At 38.2% G+C, this 20,086-nt stretch overlaps 1 protein-coding gene across 1 annotated transcript in view; it reads left to right on the forward strand.

Annotated features, from left to right (window-relative positions):
- The window catches only part of THBS4 (thrombospondin 4), a 57,182-nt gene that overhangs the window by 15,993 nt on the left and 21,103 nt on the right, over positions 1–20,086 (forward strand). Inside the window, exons 3-6 of the mRNA XM_037130786.2 lie at positions 15,983–16,230; positions 19,030–19,138; positions 19,508–19,590; positions 19,917–19,968. Coding sequence (XP_036986681.2) covers positions 15,983–16,230; positions 19,030–19,138; positions 19,508–19,590; positions 19,917–19,968 — 492 coding nt within the window. The remainder of the gene's footprint in view (positions 1–15,982; positions 16,231–19,029; positions 19,139–19,507; positions 19,591–19,916; positions 19,969–20,086) is intronic.

Raw genomic sequence — 20,086 nt, forward strand, 5'->3', positions numbered from 1 at the left:
ACCAGTGGCTTTCATCGTATATTTAAAAGTGTGAAAGAGCAAAGCCATTTGCCAAGCAAAGCGGAAAGCCCCAGACTAACCTCCAGAGTTTGCTGCCCGCAGGACAGGTCACTCTGAACTTCTTGGCCAAGCAGACAAACTATCATCATTTCAGTTCTTTACAGCTGGCACGCTGCCTTGTGGCTTTGACATCCAACACATCGTCATATTTTTGACTACCAGTTCCATTTTTCAAAATGAGCACCTTTTGAAAATTCTTCCCCAAGATAGCAATATTTCAAATCTTTATTGCATGGGTTTCCTTTTTCATTTCCTGCCATTCACTGAGATGGTATTCAATCAGGTTAGGCTGCATAGCTCCTGTGTCAGGTTGATACCAGACATGGGAATGTAGCAGTAAAATCAGGCCCCAAATTGTCAAGTACACAAAGGTGCTAAGTTTAGGAGGGAAAGATTTATATAAATAAACCAGTAGAAACTGTCCCCTACATTTAAAAAAAGATGGTGGGTTATAATAGCAGAATGGACACATGAATACTCTATCTACTTTTTAAAGTAAATAAATAGTCGTATTTGGTACTCTCAGATCCGATGGTATGTGGGAAAACTAGTAAGAAATAGACTTCTGATACCAAAAGTTTATGCTCTGGTAGGGAAGAGAATAAACACAGATATACTAATACCTACATTTGTACAGCAGTTTATAGTTTTAAATTTTCCTTTTAGTGAATTTTCTTTTTTCCAATTATTCAAATGTTTTTCAATTACATTTTACATTCAATATTATTTTGTATTAGTTTCAGGTGTACAGTGTAGTGGTTAGACAACCATATACTTTACAAAGGTGTCCACCCGATATTTCCAGTACCTGACTGTCACTGGAATAATAATACATATTATTATAATATTATTGGCTACAATATATTCCCTATGCTGTACTTTGCATCCCCATGACTATTTTGTAACTACCAGTCTGTACTTCTCAGTCCCTTCACCTTTTTCACCCAGGTCCCCAACTCTTCTCCCCTCTGGCAACCATTAGTCTGTTCTCTGTATCTGTGGGTCTGATTGTTTTGTTTGTTTATATTGTTCTTTGAATTCCACATGTGAGTGAAAACAAATGGTCTTTATCCTTCAGTCACTGACTTATTTCACTTAGCATGATATCCTCTAGGTCTACCCATGCTGTCACAAATGATAAGATTTTCTTTTTATGAGTGAGTAATATTTCATTTATATATGTTTATGAGTGAGTAATATTTCATTTATATATGTACCACATCATCTGTATGCACTCATTCATTGATGGGTACTTGGATTGCTTCCATCACCTGACCATTGTAAATAATGCTGCAATGAACACAGGGATGCATATACATGTCTTTTTAAAATTTTTAATTGTTGTTAAGGTACAGTTTTCTGGCTTTTTCCCCCATCCCAGCCCACCCCCAAAGCTCTCCTCACCTCACTCCCATTTCTACCCCCCTTGTTATTGTCCATGTGTCCTTTATACTTGTTCCTGCAAACCCCTCCTCTTTTCCCTTGAAATTCTCTCCCCTCTGGTCACTGTCAGCCTGTTCTCAATTTCAGTGTCTTTAGTTATATTTTGCTTGTTTGTTTGTTTTGTTGCTTAGGTTCCTGTTAAAGGTGAGTTTCGCTTAGCATAATGCTTTCCAGTTCCATCCATGCTTTCACAGAAGGTAGGAAGGAGCTCCTTCTTTCTTTCTGCTTCATATAATTTTATTGTATAAATGTACCATAGCTTTTTGATCCATTCATTTACTGATGGGTACCTAGGTTGCTTTCAGCACTTGGCTATTGTAAATTGTGCTGCTACGAACCTCGGGGTGCATAGGGTTTTTTTGGATTGATGTTTCAGGGTTCTTAGGATATAATCCTAGTAGTTGAATTGTTGGGTCAAAAGGCAGATCCATTTTTAGACTTCTGAGAAAATTCCATACTGTTTTCCACAGTGGTTGTACCAGTCTGCAATCCCATCAACAGTGTACCAGGGTTCCCTTTTCTCCACAACCTCTCCAACACTTGTTCTTTGTTGCTTTGTTTATGATGCCATTCTGACTGGTGTGAAGTTGTATCTCATTGTGGTTTTAATTTGCATCTCTCTGATAACTAGTGATACTGAGCATCTTTTATTGTATCTCTGGATTCTCTGAATGTCTTCCTTGGAGAAGTGTCTGTTCAAATCCTTTGCCCATTTTTTAATTGAGTTGTTTGTCTTCTGAGTGGAGTTGTATAAGTTCTTTATATATTTTGGAGATTAAACCCTTGTCTGAGGTATCATTGGCAAATATGTTTTCCCATATGGTTGGTTCTCTTTTCATTTTAATACTGTTTTCTTTAGCGATGCAGAAGCTTTTTATTTTGAACAAACACAACACAGCCTTGTGTTTTGAGTTTCTTCAGCTATGTACCCAGAAGTGGAATTGCTGGGTCATAAGGCAGTTTTATTTTTAACTTTTTGAGGAATCTCCAAACTGTTTCACATAGATAATGCACCAATCTGCATTCCCACCAACAGTGCATGAGGGCTCCCTTTCTCCACATCCTTACTAGCACTTCTTGTTTGTTGATTTATTGGTGATAGCCATTCTGACAGGTGTGAGGTAATGTCTTATGGTTTTCATTTGCATTTCTCTGATGACTGAGCGGTGTTGAGCATCTTTTAATGTGTCTATTGGCCATCTGTATGTCCTCCTTGGAGAAGTGTCTATTTAGGCCCTTTGCCCTATTTTAAGTTGGATTATTATTTTTTTTTGGTGTTGAGTTGTACCAGGTTTTTTTAAATTTTGGCTATTAACTCCTTATCAGATGTATCATTGGCAAATATGTTCTCCCATTCAGTGAGTTGTGTTTTCATTTTGTTGATGGTTCCTTTGCTGTGCAAAAACTTTTTAGTTTGATGTAGTCCCATTTGTTTATTTTTTCTTTTGTTTCCCTAGCCCAAGGAGATATATCAGAAAAAATATTACTAAGAGAAATGTGAGAGATTTTACTGCCTTTGTTTTCTTCTAGAATTTTTATGGTTTGAGTCTTAAGTTTAAATTTATTTTGAGTTTATTCTTATATATAGTGTAAGGAGGTGGTCTAGTTTTATATTTTGCACATATCTGTCCAATTTTCCCAACACTGTTTATTGAATAAATAGACCATCTTTACCTCATTGTATGTTCTTACCTCCTTTGTTAAATATTAATTGACCTTAAAGACGTGACTTTATCTCTGGTCTCTTATTTCTGTTCCATTGATCTATGTGTCTTTATGCCAGTAACTTTGGTTCTGTTTTGATGACTATGGCCTTATAGTATAGTTTGATATTGAGTAGCATGATTCCTCCAAATTCGTTGTTCTCTCTGAAGACTGCTGTGGCTATTTGGAGTCTTTAGTGGTCCATATAAAATTTTTGGATTATTTGTTTTAGAGCTGTGGCATATGCCATTGGAATTTTGATAGGAATTGTGTTGAATCTATAGATTTCTTTGGGTAACATGGACATTTTAACAATGTTAATTCTTCTAATCCATGAATACAGTATATACTTCTAGTTATTTGTATTTTCTTCAGTTTCTTTAGTGTCTTATAATTTTCTGAGTACAGGTTTTTAACATCTTTGATTAAATGTATTCCTAGATATTTTTTGTGCAATTGTAAATGGGATTGTTGTCTTAGTTGCCCTGATAGTCCACTAGTGGTGTATAATAATGCAACTAATTTGTGGATATTTATTTTGTATAAACAAATATTAAGTAATTTGTTCCTTTACTTTATTTATCAGTTCCAGTAGGGGTTTTTTGGGGGGAGGGGATCATTTTTAGGGTTTTCTATATACACTATCATGTCATCTGCAAATAATGACAATTTTACTTTCTGATTTGGATACCTTTTAATTCTTCTTGGATTGCTGTGGCTAGAACTTTCAGTGCTATGTGAATAGAAGTGGTGAAAGTGTACATTACTGTCTCATTTTTGATTTTAAGGAAAGTGCTTTCAGTTTTTTCCCATCGAGTATGATGTTAACTCTGGGTTTGTCATATATGGCCTTTATTATATTTAAATATGCCCCCTCTAGTCCCATTTTACTGAAAGTTTTTATCATAAGTGGGTGTTGGATTTTGTCAAAAGCTTTTTCTATATCTATTGATATGACCATAGATTTTTGTCCTTCTTTTTGTTTATGTGGTGAATTGCATTAATTGATTTGCAGGTATTGTACCAAACTTGCATCCCAGGAATGAATCCCACTTGATCATTGTGTATGATCTTTTTAATGTATTGTTTGATTTGTTTTGCTGTTATTTTGTTGAAGACTTTTGCATCTATGTTCATCAGAAATAATTGGCCTATAATTTCCTTTTTTTGTAGTGTCTTTATATATGGCTTTGGAATTAGAATAATGCTAGCCTTGTAATTTGAACTTGGAAGTCTTCCCTCCTCATGAATTTTTTGGAATAGTTTGAGAGTGGTAGGTGTTAGTTCTTCTTTGAATGTTCAATAAATTTCTGCTAGAAACCCATCCAGTCCAGCACTTTTGTGTGCTGGGAATTTTTTGATTACTGCTTCATCTTTATTACTTGTAATCAGTCTGCTCAGATTCTGTTTCTTCTTGATTCAGTTTTCAGAGATTTTATGTTACTAAAAATTTATCCATTTCTTCCAGAATGTCCAATTTTTAGCCCATAATTGTTTATATTTTTGTATAATCTTTTGTGCTTCTGTGGTTAGTTCTGCATTTTCTTATTTGACTACCGATAAAAACAAAATGAAGTCAGAAGGGCAGTTAACTGCATTTAGAAGACACTTAGTAAGTGAACATTTAGTAAAGTGAGCAAGCCCAAGGTCACATAGCTATTGAGTATCTGAGCCATAACTGGAATCCGAGTCCTGGAAATGTACATCTAGAAAAGTTCTGAGAAAGTGTTATGGGAAGGTGAATGAGGGAGATACCTTTCAACCATGGGGAAGAAGGAGACTTCAAGGAATAGGGTGCATTTGAGTTGGATCTTGGGTTCAGATGTGTAGCAATCATGGAGCAGGCAGGAGAGCTATGGAGAACATTCCACGCAGAAAGAAAAAGATGAGGCAAGGTGGAAAAAGTTAGAAAGGGGTGAAAACCCAGAGCAGATTGTTCAGTTTGGCTGGGCTCCAGCAGCAGAGAGGGTCATGAAAGCAATGGGAAGGTTGGGGTCAGTGCAGGGATAAGGAGTTTAGATGTTATCGAGAAACCACTAGGGAGCTATTGAGGGCTTTTATTTACTTGCTTATATGTTGCTTTAGAAGGCAATAACTTGGTCAGACAGTCCAATAGGAAGCTCCAGCTGTCAGTCCAGAAAAACTGCAGAAAAGTAGGAAGGTGAGTCAGGAATATGACAAAGAAACCCAGAGATGGAATAGAATAGAGGCAGAAACACCATTTAAAGATCCACAGCCTTCCATTCTTATCAGATGTGTGGAGTCCTTCCTACTAGCTCCCGGAAAGAACCAGGCAAAAATCCCAAGCTAATTTGTTTCAGCTATTGACGGATGAAAAGGGAGCAAGAAGCGAAATGTGCCACAGCTGAAGAAACAGAGTTGTACCCAGTGACCATTTTCCTAAGAATGGTGCTCCTGGGTGGTGATGGGCAGAGGTGTGATGGACCCAGGAGAAGACTGCTCTCCAACCTCAGGGCACTGTCTGTGTGAGTGCTGGGCTCAAATAGGGAGAGATGAGCACTGGGAAATGGGGATCCTGAGAGAGGAAGGCTCCATGTCTGTTCTCTCCACTCTGATGGCGCTGCCTCCGAGGAGGTCGCCCAGCAGGCTGCAGGCTCCAGCCCCGGAGTTTTAGGCTGTTTCTGGACTCAGTATGACTGATGTGAAAATGCTGAGTTTTCTGAGCAGGTGCCTGCCTGCTCTCTGGGGTAATCTTACTGCTGTGAAGATAAAATAAGTATAGAAGCACTGAAGTAAGGAATTTGCAATAAAAAAGAAAAATGAAAATGGGAGCCATAAGAGAAATGAGTATTATGGGATTGAGTATGAAGAATGGTGAATGTCAAAGCCCTTGAAAATATTTCTAACAGACGTTGTGAAGATGGAAGTTTTCATAGTTCTTTTCCTTTTTTTTCTTCTTGCTATTGTCACGAGAGCTGGGAGCATAAAGATTTTGTCGTTTCAGTGTTGCATCACGGCACAAAGCAAGGCAGAGGCACCCTTAAATGGCAGCACGAACATGGTAGTAGGTTTTGCTACCTGCAGTAAATCTTGAATCACTGCTCTAATAAATCTTTTATATTTTATATGTGAAAAGCTTTCAATGTAATCATTTAATTATTCACTGCAGGTTCATATTTTAACATTTAATATACATCTGTTACGTGTAAAGTACTCCATCAGTTACTAGTTACAAAATTAAACTTAGCTATTCAGTTATAAAAATAAATCACACCCACATGCCCTGGAATGCCTATTGTAAAAGCAGGCCAGGTACCCTTGGTCATAATGAGAGTAATGAGATACTGAGCATACGTGTCTGCAACCTAATTGAAGCTTGGTGGTCTAAGTGGTATTTTTATTGGCCTGTTAAAAACTCTAGGTATTTAGAGTTTTTGAAACTGTTCCAAAAAGTAAAAACTGTTCCAAAAAATAGATGTTTAAAAAATTAAAAGAGTGCCTATTTAGGTTTACTCTCTCCCTCTTTTGGCTACTGTATATGCCTCCAATTTCTGACCATGCAGTTAGTATTATAAATTTTTAACAGTATTAAATAAAGGGGTAAAAATTCGGTTCTATCCCATATTTAAAACACCTCAAGAATTTTAATTCATGTCTCTCTTTTCTTCCTTCCCACTATTTTCTTTTTCTTAATACACCATATTTATTCAAGTCTGTGAATGATTGATCAATGATTGAACTTCAGGAAACATAGTGTCATTCTACAGTCCAGCTAGTCTGTCCCGCCGAGCCCTGTCAATTCTTGTCTCTCGGTGAGCAAGAGGTGCTGGCCACACAGGCAGAAGAGATCTTCTGTGTGGCTCCTCCTGGCACCTCTGTGCAGCGCCAGACCTGAGGCCATCAGGCCCTCTCCAGCCACAGTCAAATGGAAAAGCAAATCTCGTCAGAGTTTGGAAGAGGCGGGAGCATCAACCTGGAAAATCTGATGTGGGAAAAGTCTTAGTGTTTCACGGTAGGGACTGTTTTCTTGGCAACACTGTCACACAAGCAGGTATTCCTGGCTGGCTACTGCATGGGGCAGCGCCAAGCTGGTATTTACACTCTCTAAACAAGGTATCTGAGAAAAGGTGGTCAGAATACTTGTAGCAAATCATGCAAATTGACTGCAGCACATTCTGGGTATATGTATGTATTTATTTCTTTTTTTACTTTTTTGTGTTCTATAAGTAGTACATGTTTCTTGTAGAAAAATTAGACAATGAAGATGAACAAGAGAAAAGCATATCGTGCAAGCACTGACCATATTAATGTTGACATTATCCCCTTCTAATTTTCTGTGTATGTGTATATACATATATACATACACATATATTATATTTTCTGAGTGAAACTATGCTGACTCATAATGTTTTTTGCACTCAACAAATATTGGGAGTGTCTTTTTGTGTTTTTTAGTTAAATGTATTGGGGTAACATTGGTTAATAACATCATACGAATGTCAAGTGTACAACTCTATAGTGCGCCATCTGTACATTGCATTGTGTGCTCACCACCCAGAGTCCTTCTGTCACCATGTATTTGACCCACTCTACCCTTGTCTTCCCTCCCCCATCTCCCTCCCCCTTTGGTTAACCAGCATACTGTTGCCTCAGACTATGAGGTTTTTTGTGTTGTTTGTTCACTTGTTATTTTGTTTTATATCCCACATAGGAGTGAAATCATATGCTTCTTGTCTTTTTCTGTCTGACTTACTTCACTCTCAAGATCCATTCAGGTTGTCGCAAATAGCAATATTTTAATTTCTATGGCTTAGTAGTATTCCATTGTGTATACCTACCACATCTTCTTTATCCAGTTACCCGTCGAAGGACGTTTAGGTTCTTTCCATGTCTTGGCCACCATGATTAGTGCTGCAATAAAACATATCTTTACAAATAAACGTTTTCACATTTTTGGGGTAGATATGCAGAAGAGGGGTTGCTGGGTCTTACGATAGCTCTATTCTTAATTTTTTGAGGAACGTCCATACTGTTTTTCTTTTTTCCATGTTTATATAATTTTTAATGTAATCTTTATTGTATTTTTCCATTACCATTAGCCCCCTTACACCCCCACCCCCTCAGCAATCACCACACTGTTATCCCTGGTGACTGTACCAATTTACATTCCCAGGAGCAGTGTACGAGGGTTCCTTTTTCCCCACATTTTCTCCAACACTTACTTCTTATCTTACTGATAATAGTACTTCTAGTAAGTGTGATATCTCATTGTGGTTTTGGTTTGCATTTCCCTTATAGCTAGTGAAGTTGAGCATCTATTCATATATCTGTTGGCCATTTGTATGTCATCTTGGGGAAAGTGTCGGTTCAGGTCTTCTGGTCATTTCTTAATTGGATTGTTTGTTTTGTTGTTGTTGAGTTGTATGAGCCCCTTTATATATTTTGGATATTAGCCCCAAATTAGAGATATCATTTGCAAATACCTTCTCACGTTGAACTGGTTGCCTTTTTGTTTTGTTGATGGTTACTTTTGCTGTGCAGAATCTTTTTACTTTGATGTAGTTCCATTCATTTATTTTTGTTTTTATTTCCCTTGCCTTTGAGACCAAGTTTACAAAAGCCAATCTGAGACCAAGGTTCCTAAGTTTAATACTTACATTTTTTCCTATGTATTTTATTATTTCAGGTCTTATATTTAAGTCTTTAATCCATTTTATTTTTTTGTTTGTAGTACCAAATAGTAATTTAGTTTTATTCTTTTGCATGAGGCTTTCCTTTCTCCATGGTATGTTTTTGGCTCCTTTGTCAAAAATTATTTGCCCATATACATGTGGTTTTATATCTGGGCTCTCAGTTGTATTTCATTGGTCTGTGTGTCTGTTTTTTCTGCCAGTAACATATTGTTTTGATTACTGTAGCTTCTAGTATAATTTGAAGTCAGGGAATGTAATACCTCTGGCTTTGTTTTTTTTTTTTTTTTTTTCAGGATTGCTTTGGCTGTTCGGGGTCTTATATTGTTCCATACAGATTTTATAATTCTTTGTTCCATTCTTTTGAAAAATGCCTTTAGGATTTTAATGGGGAGTTCATTGAATCTGTATATTGCTGTAGTTGTAATGGCATAGACTTATATTGATTCTTCCAATCCTTTCCATTTTTTCCCATTTCTTTTTGTCTTTTGAAATTTCTTTCAACAACACGTTATAGTTTTCAGTGTATCAGTCATTCACTTCCTTTGTTAAGGTTATTCCTAGGTATGGTATCCTTTTTGTTGCAATTGCAAATGGGATTGATTTCTTCATTTCTTTTTGTGATATTTCAGTTAGTGTATAGGAACATATGAATTTTTGTGCATTGATTGTTGTATCCAGTAACTGTACTCTATTTGTTTAGTGCTTCTAATAGTCTTTTGGCAGAGTCTTCAGGGTTTTCTCTATATAGAATCATGTCACCTGCAAAGAGTGAAAATTTTACTTCTTCATTACCAGTTTTCACGCCTTTTATTTCTTCCTCTTGCCCAGCTGCTCCAGTTAGGACTTCCAGTACTTTGTTGAGTAACAGTAGCAAGACAAGGGAATTTTTGTCTTATCTTGTCTTGTCTTGTAATTTCTCTTTCATTTCTGGTTTTGTTTGTTTTTTTTTTTCCTTAGTCTGGGCGAAGATTTTTCAATTTTATTTACTTATTAAAGAATCTGGTCTATGTTTCATTGAATTTTTCTATTGCCTTTTTTTTCTCTATTTCATTTAATTCTCTAATTTTTATTATTTCCTTCTACCGACTTTGGGATTTGTTTATTCTCCTTTTTCTAGTTGTTTAAGGTGGAATGTTAGATTGTTAACTTGAGTTTTTCTTGTTTCTTGAGGTTGGCCTTCATGCTATAAACTTCCCTCTTAATACTGCTTTTGCTACATTCCCCAAATTTTAGGATGTACTGTTGTTCTCATTTGTCTCTATCTTCTCATCTCTTATTTATTCTTGGACCCAGAAGTAGTTTGGTGGCATGTTGTTTCATTTCTGTATATTTGTGGGCTTTTCCAGCTTTATTTTTGCAGTTAATTTCTATTCTCATACTGTTGTGGTCAGAGAATATACTTGCTATGATTTTAATCTTTTTAACTATATTGAGGCTAGTTTTGTGGCCCAGTATATGGTCTATGCTTGAGAATGTTCTATGTGCGCTAAAGAAGAATACATGTTCTGTTGTTTTGGAATGGAAAGCACTATAAATCTCACTTATGCCCATGTGGTCTAATGTGTCATTTAAGCCCAATATTTTCACATTAATTTTCTGTTATATGATCTATTTATTACTCTAAATGGGGTGTTCAGGTCCCCTACTATAATTGTCAGTTTCTTCTTTAGGTCGGTCATAATTGCTTTATATATTTTGTTGCTCCCAAGTTGTGTTGTGTGCGTATATATTGAGAAGTGTTATGTCTTCCTGGTGTATTGTCTTCTTTATCATTATAAAATGCCCAACTTTTTCTATTGTTACCTTTAAAAATTTTTTAAATTTTTCAGTTACAGTTGACATTCAATTTTATATTAGTTTCAGGTGTACTGTGGTGTTGTGGTCAGACATTTATATAACTTGCAAAGTGATCCCCCCAATAAGTCTAATACCTCCAATACTATGCAGTTATTATGATTTTATTGACTATATTCCCTGTGCTGTACTTTACATCCTTGTGACTATTTTGTAATTTCCGATTTGTACTTCTTAATCCCTTCACCGTTTTTACCTATTCTACCAACTCCCTCCCATCTGAAAACAATCACTTTGTCCTCCATATTTATGAATTTGTTTCTTCTTTATTTATTTTTTAGATTCCACATATAAATGAAACACAGTATTTGTCTTTGTCTGACTTATTTCATTTAGCATAATGCCCTCTAGGTCCGTGTGTGCTGTTACAAAAGGTAAGATTTCATTATTTTTATGGCCAAATAATATTCCACTATATATGTATACCACATCTTCTCTATTCAGTTGTCTATTGATGGACATTTAGGTTTCTTCCATATCTCGGCTATTGTAAATAATGCTGCAGTGAACATAGTGATGCATATATATTTTCAAACTAGTTTTAGATTTTTTTGGATAAATACCCAAATGTAGGATTGCTGGGTCATATGGTAGTTCTATTTTTAATCTTTTGAGGAATCTCCATACTGTTTTTCATAGTGGCTGCACCAATTTGCAATTCTATCAGCAGCGTATGAAGATTCCCATCCTCCAACACATTCTCTCCAACATGTTCCAACACATTCCAACACATGCATTTTCTCTCCAACACGTTCATTGTTGATTTATGGATGATGGTCATTCTGACACATGTAAGGTGATATCTCATGGTGGAGTTAATTTGCATTTCTCTGATGATTAGTGATGTGAAGCATCTTTTCATATGTCTATTGGCCATCTGTGTGTTCTCTTTGGAAAAATGTCTGTTCAGGTTCTCTGCCCACCTTTTAATTCAATTGTATTTTTGTCATTAAGTTGTGTGGTTCTCATTGCCTTCTTTTTAAAATCTTGAAATCTTTTTTTGTCTGATATAATATGGCTGTACCTACTTTTTTCTCAATGGCATTTGCTTTGGGTATTGTCTTCCACCTCTTCACTCTAAGTCTGTGTTTGTCTTTGTAGCTGAGATAGATTTCCTAAAGGCAACATATAGTTGGGTCTTGATTTTCAATCCATCTGTGTCTTTTAATTGGTGAGTTCAATCCATTTACATTTAGGATGATTAGTGACAGAATCATTTCCTATAGCCATTTTATCTTTTGTTTTCTGGTTGTTGTGTTTCTCCACTGTTTCTTTTCACTGGTGTTTTTGCCTGCTATTTTAGTCTGGTAGTATTCTATGATTTTTTTCTCTCCACTTTCTCTTTTCTTTTTTAATGTTACATGTCTCTGTTTTAGATTTTTATGTGGTGGTTGCTATTAGGTTTATGCAAAAATAAACGTTTCATACCTAAAACAGACCTTTTTCTTCTGATTGCATCCTATCTCCACTCACCTGTGCAAGTTTAGTCCTTTCCTCTCCCTTATTACCTTATTATTTTTTGCTGTCACATAGTACCCCTTTTATGCTGCATATTCATTTTCAGATTGCAGAAGCTATCATAATTTTTAATGTTTTTATCACTTAAAACTTTGTGTTATATTTAAGTGTTTAAACCCTATTCCAAAAAAGAGTTAGGATTTCTTCCTTCTGCCCATGTTTGTCGTCTTACAATTTTGTATCCTTTTATCTTTTTGTTTCAGGTAAAAGAGCTCCTTTCAATATTTCTTGTGTTTTTAAATATTTTATTGTTTATGCTATTGCATTTTTCCCACTTTCTTCCTCATTGCCCCCCTCCACCGAGCCCATTCCTTATTTCCATAATCAGTCAGTCCCCTTGTCTGTGTCCATGGGTGCTTCATACACACTCTTTGACTAGTCCCTTCACCTTCTTTCAGTCTGTCCCCACCTTCCCACCTCACCTCTTACAGCTGTCAGTCTGTTCCATGATTCTGTGCCTCTGGTTTTATTTTTTCATTACTTTATTTTGTTCATCAATATTTCTTCTAATGCAGTTCATGGGGTGTATACTCTCTTAGCTTTTGTCTGCAAAAGTCTTTATTTCTCTTTCATATCTAAAGGATTGCTTTGCTTGCTATAGTATTTCTAGCTGGTGATTTCTCTCCTTCAATGTTTTGGATATTTGATTACACTCTCTCCTATCCTGTAGGATTTCTGCTGAAAATCCAATGATGATCTAATGGGGTTTCCTTTATAGGTTACAGTCTTTCTTTTTCTGGCTGCCCTGGGAATTCTTTCTTTGTCTGCTATACCACGCCTTGGAGGAGGTCCTTTTGCATTAAAATAATTAGGTGTTCTGTTAGCTTGGATTTGAGGGCCCAGCTATTTTCATAGGTTTGGGAAATTCTCATCTCTTACTCATTTGAATAGCTTTCTGTCCCCTTCTCACTCTCTTCTCCATGTGCTACACTTATATTCTTACATTGCTCTTTCTCATGGAGTCGGCCGGCTCTAGCATTCTTTCTTTCTTTCTTTTTTTTTACTCTCAATTCCTCTCTTCTTTCACCTGAGTCATTTATACATTTCTGTCTTCAAAATCACTAACTCTTTATTCCATCTGGTCTGCTTTAGTTCCTGAACCCTCTATTTTTCATCTCATTTATTGAGTTCTTCAGCTCCAGAGTTTGTTTGATCCTCTTTTATTATTTCAATCTCTTTGATAAAGTATTCCTCGTGTTCATTGATTTTTAACTGTGAGCTCATTGAACCACCTTTCTGAGTTTTCTTGTATCTTGTTGATTTTTTTTCTAGATCTGCAATCTTGAATTCTACCCACTTAAGTCTTAATCTTCTATGTCTTTGAGTTTTTTTCTGGGGATTTTTAAATTTTCTTTCTGAAATACCTTGCTACCTTGGTTGTTCATGGTACTTCATGGCTTCTTTCTCTACCTGGGCATTTGAAGGGGTGAAATTTTTTTGAAGTACGTGTTGCCTTTAACCCATCACCAAATTTATAAGTAAAGGTCTTTCTTTTGTATTCCAGTCGATGATGCTATAGCTCAATTTTGCACTTTCTCTTATCTGCAGTACTGGCACTTCTGGGATCTCTGTGGGGCAGTGTCACCTTACCCATGGGGATTACCCCATATTCCCCCCACAAAAAGTGGACGTCCCCTCTATGATGAGGTTGCCTTGGTCTCAGGGCACCACTCCCGGGGGGGTGTGGTGGGTGATGGTGTCCAGGTCTGACACCATTGAGTTCCTGGCATTGCTTTCCTGCAACCAGAAGCTGCCAGCCATGCAGCACTACCTGAGGTGTCCCAGCTACCTCTACCTGTTCTACCATGATGAATGGGGAGGAGTAGGCAGGTGGAGGTGGGTTCAAGCATTTGTGGCTCTTCCCCCCACTGGTTTTGCCATAATAAGTACAAACCACTCTGGATAGAATGTTGCTTCTGTGCCTTCATGACCTGCCTCCACTCCTGCCACATCTGCTAGAGCTTGGTAGGCTATGGCAGGGTGAGGAGGGGTAGATTCACACAGCCGTGGCCTTGTTCTTTTTTCCTCTGGTGAGGGTGGCTGCACCACTGCAGCTGCCACCCTTCACATTGCTTCTCCACCCCTGTGCTCAGCCTCAATATGTATCAGCCTTTGGTTTGCCGTGTGGGGTTTCAGCCCAACCCTCTACTACCATCATGTCTGCTGGGGACATGGCAGGCATCAGACAACCTCTGTAGCTCCCATCTCTGTCCTTCTCCCATTTTTGCCTTACCCACTTGCTCTGATATGCCCACCTTCAGATGTTTCAATGTGTGGATCTCTCAGAGGCGTTTGTATATCGAGTAGGGAATCCTTTCTTAAATTATAGTTGTCCAACTTGTAACTTTAATGGGAGAGACCAAGAGGTTTTCTTACACTGCCATGATGCTGATGTTACTTTCTTTTTGTATTTTTAATGTGTAATAATTCCACTGCATTCCATTTTATGATTTTCCCATATTTAAGTAGCCAGCCCTCCATCTCTTTTTAGACATACATGTTGTGTCTAATGTTTGTTATAATATTTCTGAAGTGAATATTCTTATCCATACATTTGGGTTTTTTCCCCTTAGTATCAGTTTCTAGAAGTGGCATTTCTGGGCCATAGTATCTATAGAGCTTCAAAGTTTTTGTATCTGTCACTAAATTGTCCTCAGAAAAGTTATACCAATTTAAAACTGTTCTACCCTGAGGCAAAGACTTTGACTCAGACCTTTGGAGCTGCAATTATATGTTTACTATCTTAATTATCTATTGACATTAACACCCAGCTTTCGACCTTGTTCCTAGGATTATTTCTGGTGATGAACTTGTGTTTGACAGCGGTATCCATGGATTGAGCTAGAGGTGTTCTGGGTAGATTCACTAAGCCCTTAGAAGCAAATCACTTTGCTCATTGTAGCAAACCTCACCCAGTGGTCTTTACTTCCAAAGGCTCAGCATCCAAGAACAAATTTTAACTCAGGGTTCAATATATTCAGGACAATAATAGAGTAAAAAGCAAAATGAAAAGCATAATTTTAAAATTTGCATGAATTTTGATTCCATGAGCTCAACAAGATGTATGAACAGATGGCTACATGCATAGAAAACAAATAAACAGACAGAAAATAAGATAGTGAAGTCCCTTTTTTTTTTTTTTTGCAACCATGGATACCTTTGATTTTCTAACTGAGCATTGTTAAATTAAAGATGGGTTGCTGAGGGAATATATGGCAGATTACACACAATTCAATATATTTGCAGAGTATACACTTACAAAGGATGGTCCGTGCCTGGCATGAAATAAGCCACCCTTGGTTTCAAATTCTAGTCCTGCCACTTACTGTGTCCTTGAGCACGTTGCCTGACTGTCCTCATCATTAGATTTTCCAGTGTCATGAGATTGCCATGAGTAGAAATTAAGTGTTTAAAACAACCGCAGGCAGCTCCAGCATGGTGTAGTACTCAGTAAATGGTAAATTAATGCATTCATGCCCTCAGGAACTGACTTGGATTTAGTGGATTTTTCATGGGTTCTGCTTGCTCATTGTACTTATCACTATCTGCTGTTATCTTATTTTCAAATTTGCTACTTTTTTCTGTCTCTTCAAGAACACAACATGTAATGGGAATACCTGGCACACAAGGTGATGAATATGTGTGGGTCACTGTGGTCCAGTGACCCAGCCTTGTGACCTGGAGGCCCTTGAGCACAGAACTGCCCATCCCCCTTATCTCATTGTGTATTGATCTGTGCTTGGTTTCAGCCATCCTCCGTTACCTGAAGAATGATGGGAAGATCCACTTGGTGGTTTTCAACAACCTGCAGCTGGCCGACGGCAAGCGGCACAGGGTCCTCCTGAGACTGAGCAATTTGCAGCGAGGGTCTGGATCTGTAGAGCTCTACGTGGACTGCACCCAAGTGGATTCTGTTCACAATCTCCCCAGAGCCTTTTCTGGCCTCTCCCAGAGTCCTGAGTCCATTGAATTGAGGACTTTCCAGAGGAGGGCACAGGTAAGAACCCACAAACCATTCTCCGAAATGGAAAGGTGAGCTGCTGAGGCTCAGAGGATGCAGAGGTGTGTGCCGAGGTGATCAGTGGGTGCAGTTCTGGCTGCATGGTCGAGTCACCTGCCACACTTGAAAAACCACAGACGGAGGGCCCATTGCCAAGGTAATCTGAAATAGACTCTGTAGGGCTGGTGCCTAGGCATCGGTACTGCATTTTGCCATGTGTAATGTACACTTTTTGCCCAAATTTTTGAAGGAAAAATAAGAATGTGCATTATACATGGATATAATAATTGCATATCCTGGGTATAATAACCCCTTGTGCAACGCACATGAAAGAGTGGGCGTGCATCATACACAGCAGCCTTCAGTATTTTTTAAAATACTGATTCTAATGTGAAGTCAAAGTTAATAACTTCTGCTTTTGATGATAAATGCAGCCTGTATGGATACAATTGTAAAGTTGGAAATAAATGACAAAGATTGAAAGACTATCTTAGGATGATAGAATGACATATTTTTAATCTTTCTGTAGTTATTTATTATTTTTAATGAAAATTTAAAAGAATGATTGAAAACTGCTAAGCAATAGGGACATTTTTCACAAGGTGTTATCAGAATATCCTTAACAAAAAGGACCTTATTGCCAACTTAGTTCCATGTGCCCTTAAAAGTCCCTGTTTTATGCCAGGCTGATGGAACTTTTTTCATTATATCACTGCATGTGCCATAGAAATTGCCACAGGCATTTGTTCTAGGATTGCATGCTAGGAACTGCTTTGTTTCCTATAGAGAACTAGTTTCTTTGTCCTTTCCATTAATTATAACTGGCCATAGGTCCTGAGTTTTATCTGACATGAAAGTTAGTGCCAAAGTCAGTAACTGTGCTCATCTGTTATGGTCCATAATATTGTTCCCTTCTAACTCTGTTCTCATCTTCCATTTCTACTTTATTACATGTGCCTTACAAGCTGTGCTGTAACTAAGAGGCAGGATGTTAGCAGTAATTTCCATTACAACTAGGAATGTTGAGATGTTCTAGATAATATTTTTAAAAAAAACTATGAATCTAATACTGAATTAGATTTTTGTGCTTGGAAATTAGGAAGCATTTTAAAGCAAAAATTATAAGAAAACTAAAATCCAAGATTCTTTTTCATTTTGTTTTTGCAGATACACACACACACACATCTATTTAATGTAGATTTAAATAAGGAAAAAAGATTAATAGAGAGATATGCTAAACTTTATTTTTTGAACCCCCCTAAATACCCAAAATAATCAGAATGAAAGAAATTATTTCACTCACCATTTCAGAAATTAGTGTCTACTACCACATAAGTCGATTTCTAAAAGCCAGGAGTCAGCCATGACAAGGTCATCAGAAACTACCCTTACGGAAAATTTCTCAGAAGTCCTTAGACTATCAGCAAGGACCAGAGTGCTCTCTCTTCAGTCAGTCAGTCAGTCAGTCAGTCAGTCAACAGATGGGCACATTCTAGGCATTAGGGATACCGTTGGGGCAAAACAGCCCCGGTCTGGCCTCCACAGACTGGAAGTACAATGTCCAACGCACCGTCTGCTACACAGCACATGTCGAAGGCATCTTAACTTAGCTAATGACAAAGTCGAATTGCCCTGCAAATCCTTAGCATACCCATGTCTAAAATAAAATGATGGCTTTACATCAGCAAATAACAATCTTTTTCTGTCCTATATAGACATAATAATGGATACAAGTTATAAAATTAAAGGGTGAGGAAATTGACTTTGTGACTAACAATGAATGATTGACATCAACCAATAAAGTAAAAATGCAAGGCCAGCTACCTAATAATCTTAGAATATATTGTTTATTTATTCTCATAAACCAAAAAAATCAGAGAGTTTTCTAAAACCTAGAGCCAGGACATCCTAAAAACAATGCTCTTTAAAAGTGAAATGAATAAATAAAATATCTATTACAGTCTAAAGTCCATAAACAAATTCTAGATAATTCTCTTTTTTTAAAGATTTTACTTATTTACTTTTAGAGAGAGGGAAAGAGAGGGAGAGAAACATCAATGTGTAAGAGATACATTGATTGGTTTCCTCTCACATGCCCCAAAACTGGAGACCTGGCCCATGACCCAGGCACATACCCTGACTGGGAATCGAACTGGCGACCTTTCGGTTCTCAGGCTGGCACTCAATCCACTGAGCCATACCAGCCAGGGCAAATTCCAGATAACTCTGGGGTTTTTTTTTCTTTTTTTTAATTGTTGTTCAGTTAAAGTTTTCTTCATTTTCCCCACATTACTCTCTCCTGCCCTACCCACCCCCACCTCCCACATTCAATCCTCCCCCAACAACAGTCTTTGTCCAGGGGTCCTTTATACATGTTCCTTAATGGCCCTTATCCTTCTTCCCTTCCCCCCCCCCCACTGTGCCCCCTCCTCCCTCCCCTCTGGTTCCTGTCAGTTTGTTCTTTTCTTCCATGTAACTTCCAAATAATTCTTAAGAGGCTCCTGCCACAAAATAACTGTTTACCATGAAGGAAATCGCCTCTCTTCTTCTCAGAGCTTCCTTCCTGAACTCTCAGACCAAGTTAAACGCTGGCATTTTCCTCAGCTCTGGCTGAAACTTCTATACTTGCTTCAGTAAGAAGGATAGAGCTGGCAGGGTTTAGGAAAAATGCAAACCACAGAATTATATAAGATGTCAGGGTCCAAGTGTACAGGGCAACTCTGTTATGAAAGTTGGGTGAATATGCAAGCACATTGGCTTTTTGAGTGGCATCAGCACGAATCTGATTTTTTCCAGGACTTCTTGGAAGAGCTGAAGCTGGTGGTGAGAGGCGCGCTGTTCCAGGTGGCCAGCCTGCAAGACTGCTTCCTGCAGCAGAGCGAGCCCCTGGCTGCCGCCAGCACAGGTGTGGGCGCTTCTTTGCACACTTTCGTCAACACAGACCAACCCCCAGGCCTCCAAATGGGTTGGGTCCCCTCCCAAAAGGTGGGCTGCCTGCAGCAGTCCTGCAGGAGGTACCTACAGAAGTCGGGCTCTTGTGCCAAAATCCAGGGCAAGGAATATTTTCATCATGCTTTTTTATTTTTATACCTCATATGAATTTTGAAGTAGCAAGTGGCATCCCGATCATTATTTTCTAGATGAATAACACCGAGTTAAATTTCTATACCCTCGGTTTTGTCAGAATAATGCTCTGGGAAATCATTTGCTTTTGAGTCACTATAGAAACGACTGTCCCTGGCTGAATGCTCCTTGCCTCTTGTTGTTGCTATAGGAGACTTTAATCGGCAGTTCTTGGGGCAAATGGCACAACTAAACCAGCTCCTGGGAGAGGTGAAGGATCTTCTCAGACAGCAGGTAACAACCAAGGCATATCATCGGAAAAGCCCCGGTGTTACAAGAGAAGCTCTTTGTGGGGAGCAGGGGGCCTGCAGCCCTGCAGGGAGGAGCCCTGCAGCCAGAGCCACACAGCTGCCTCCCTGGGACGCTGATACAAATGCTCTGGAAGCGGGGACAAGTGTGTGATAAACATCGTGGCTCCGAGCAGAGCGGGAGCCATCAAGGGTCACTTTAGAACTACTTTAAGAAGTATTTAATAGCTTGCCACACATGGACGCTTTCATTCCTGGATTATGTATCAGGAACTCCCTTTCAATCTTTTTTTCCCCTTCTCATTTCTAAAGGTCAAGGAAACATCATTTTTGCGAAACACCGTAGCTGAATGCCAGGCTTGTGGTAAGTGCTTCTCTAGTAACTGGCTCGTTCTCAGCGAGAAGAGCAGTGGCAGACTGATGATGGGCCCAGGGTGAGGCTACATTGGCTGCCGATTCTGGAGGTTTGGCACAGAGAGGGA

Source organism: Artibeus jamaicensis, unplaced genomic scaffold (assembly GCF_021234435.1).
Source record: "Artibeus jamaicensis isolate MK-2021 breed Jamaican fruit bat unplaced genomic scaffold, CSHL_Jam_final contig_373, whole genome shotgun sequence".
Taxonomy (NCBI): domain Eukaryota; kingdom Metazoa; phylum Chordata; class Mammalia; order Chiroptera; family Phyllostomidae; genus Artibeus; species Artibeus jamaicensis.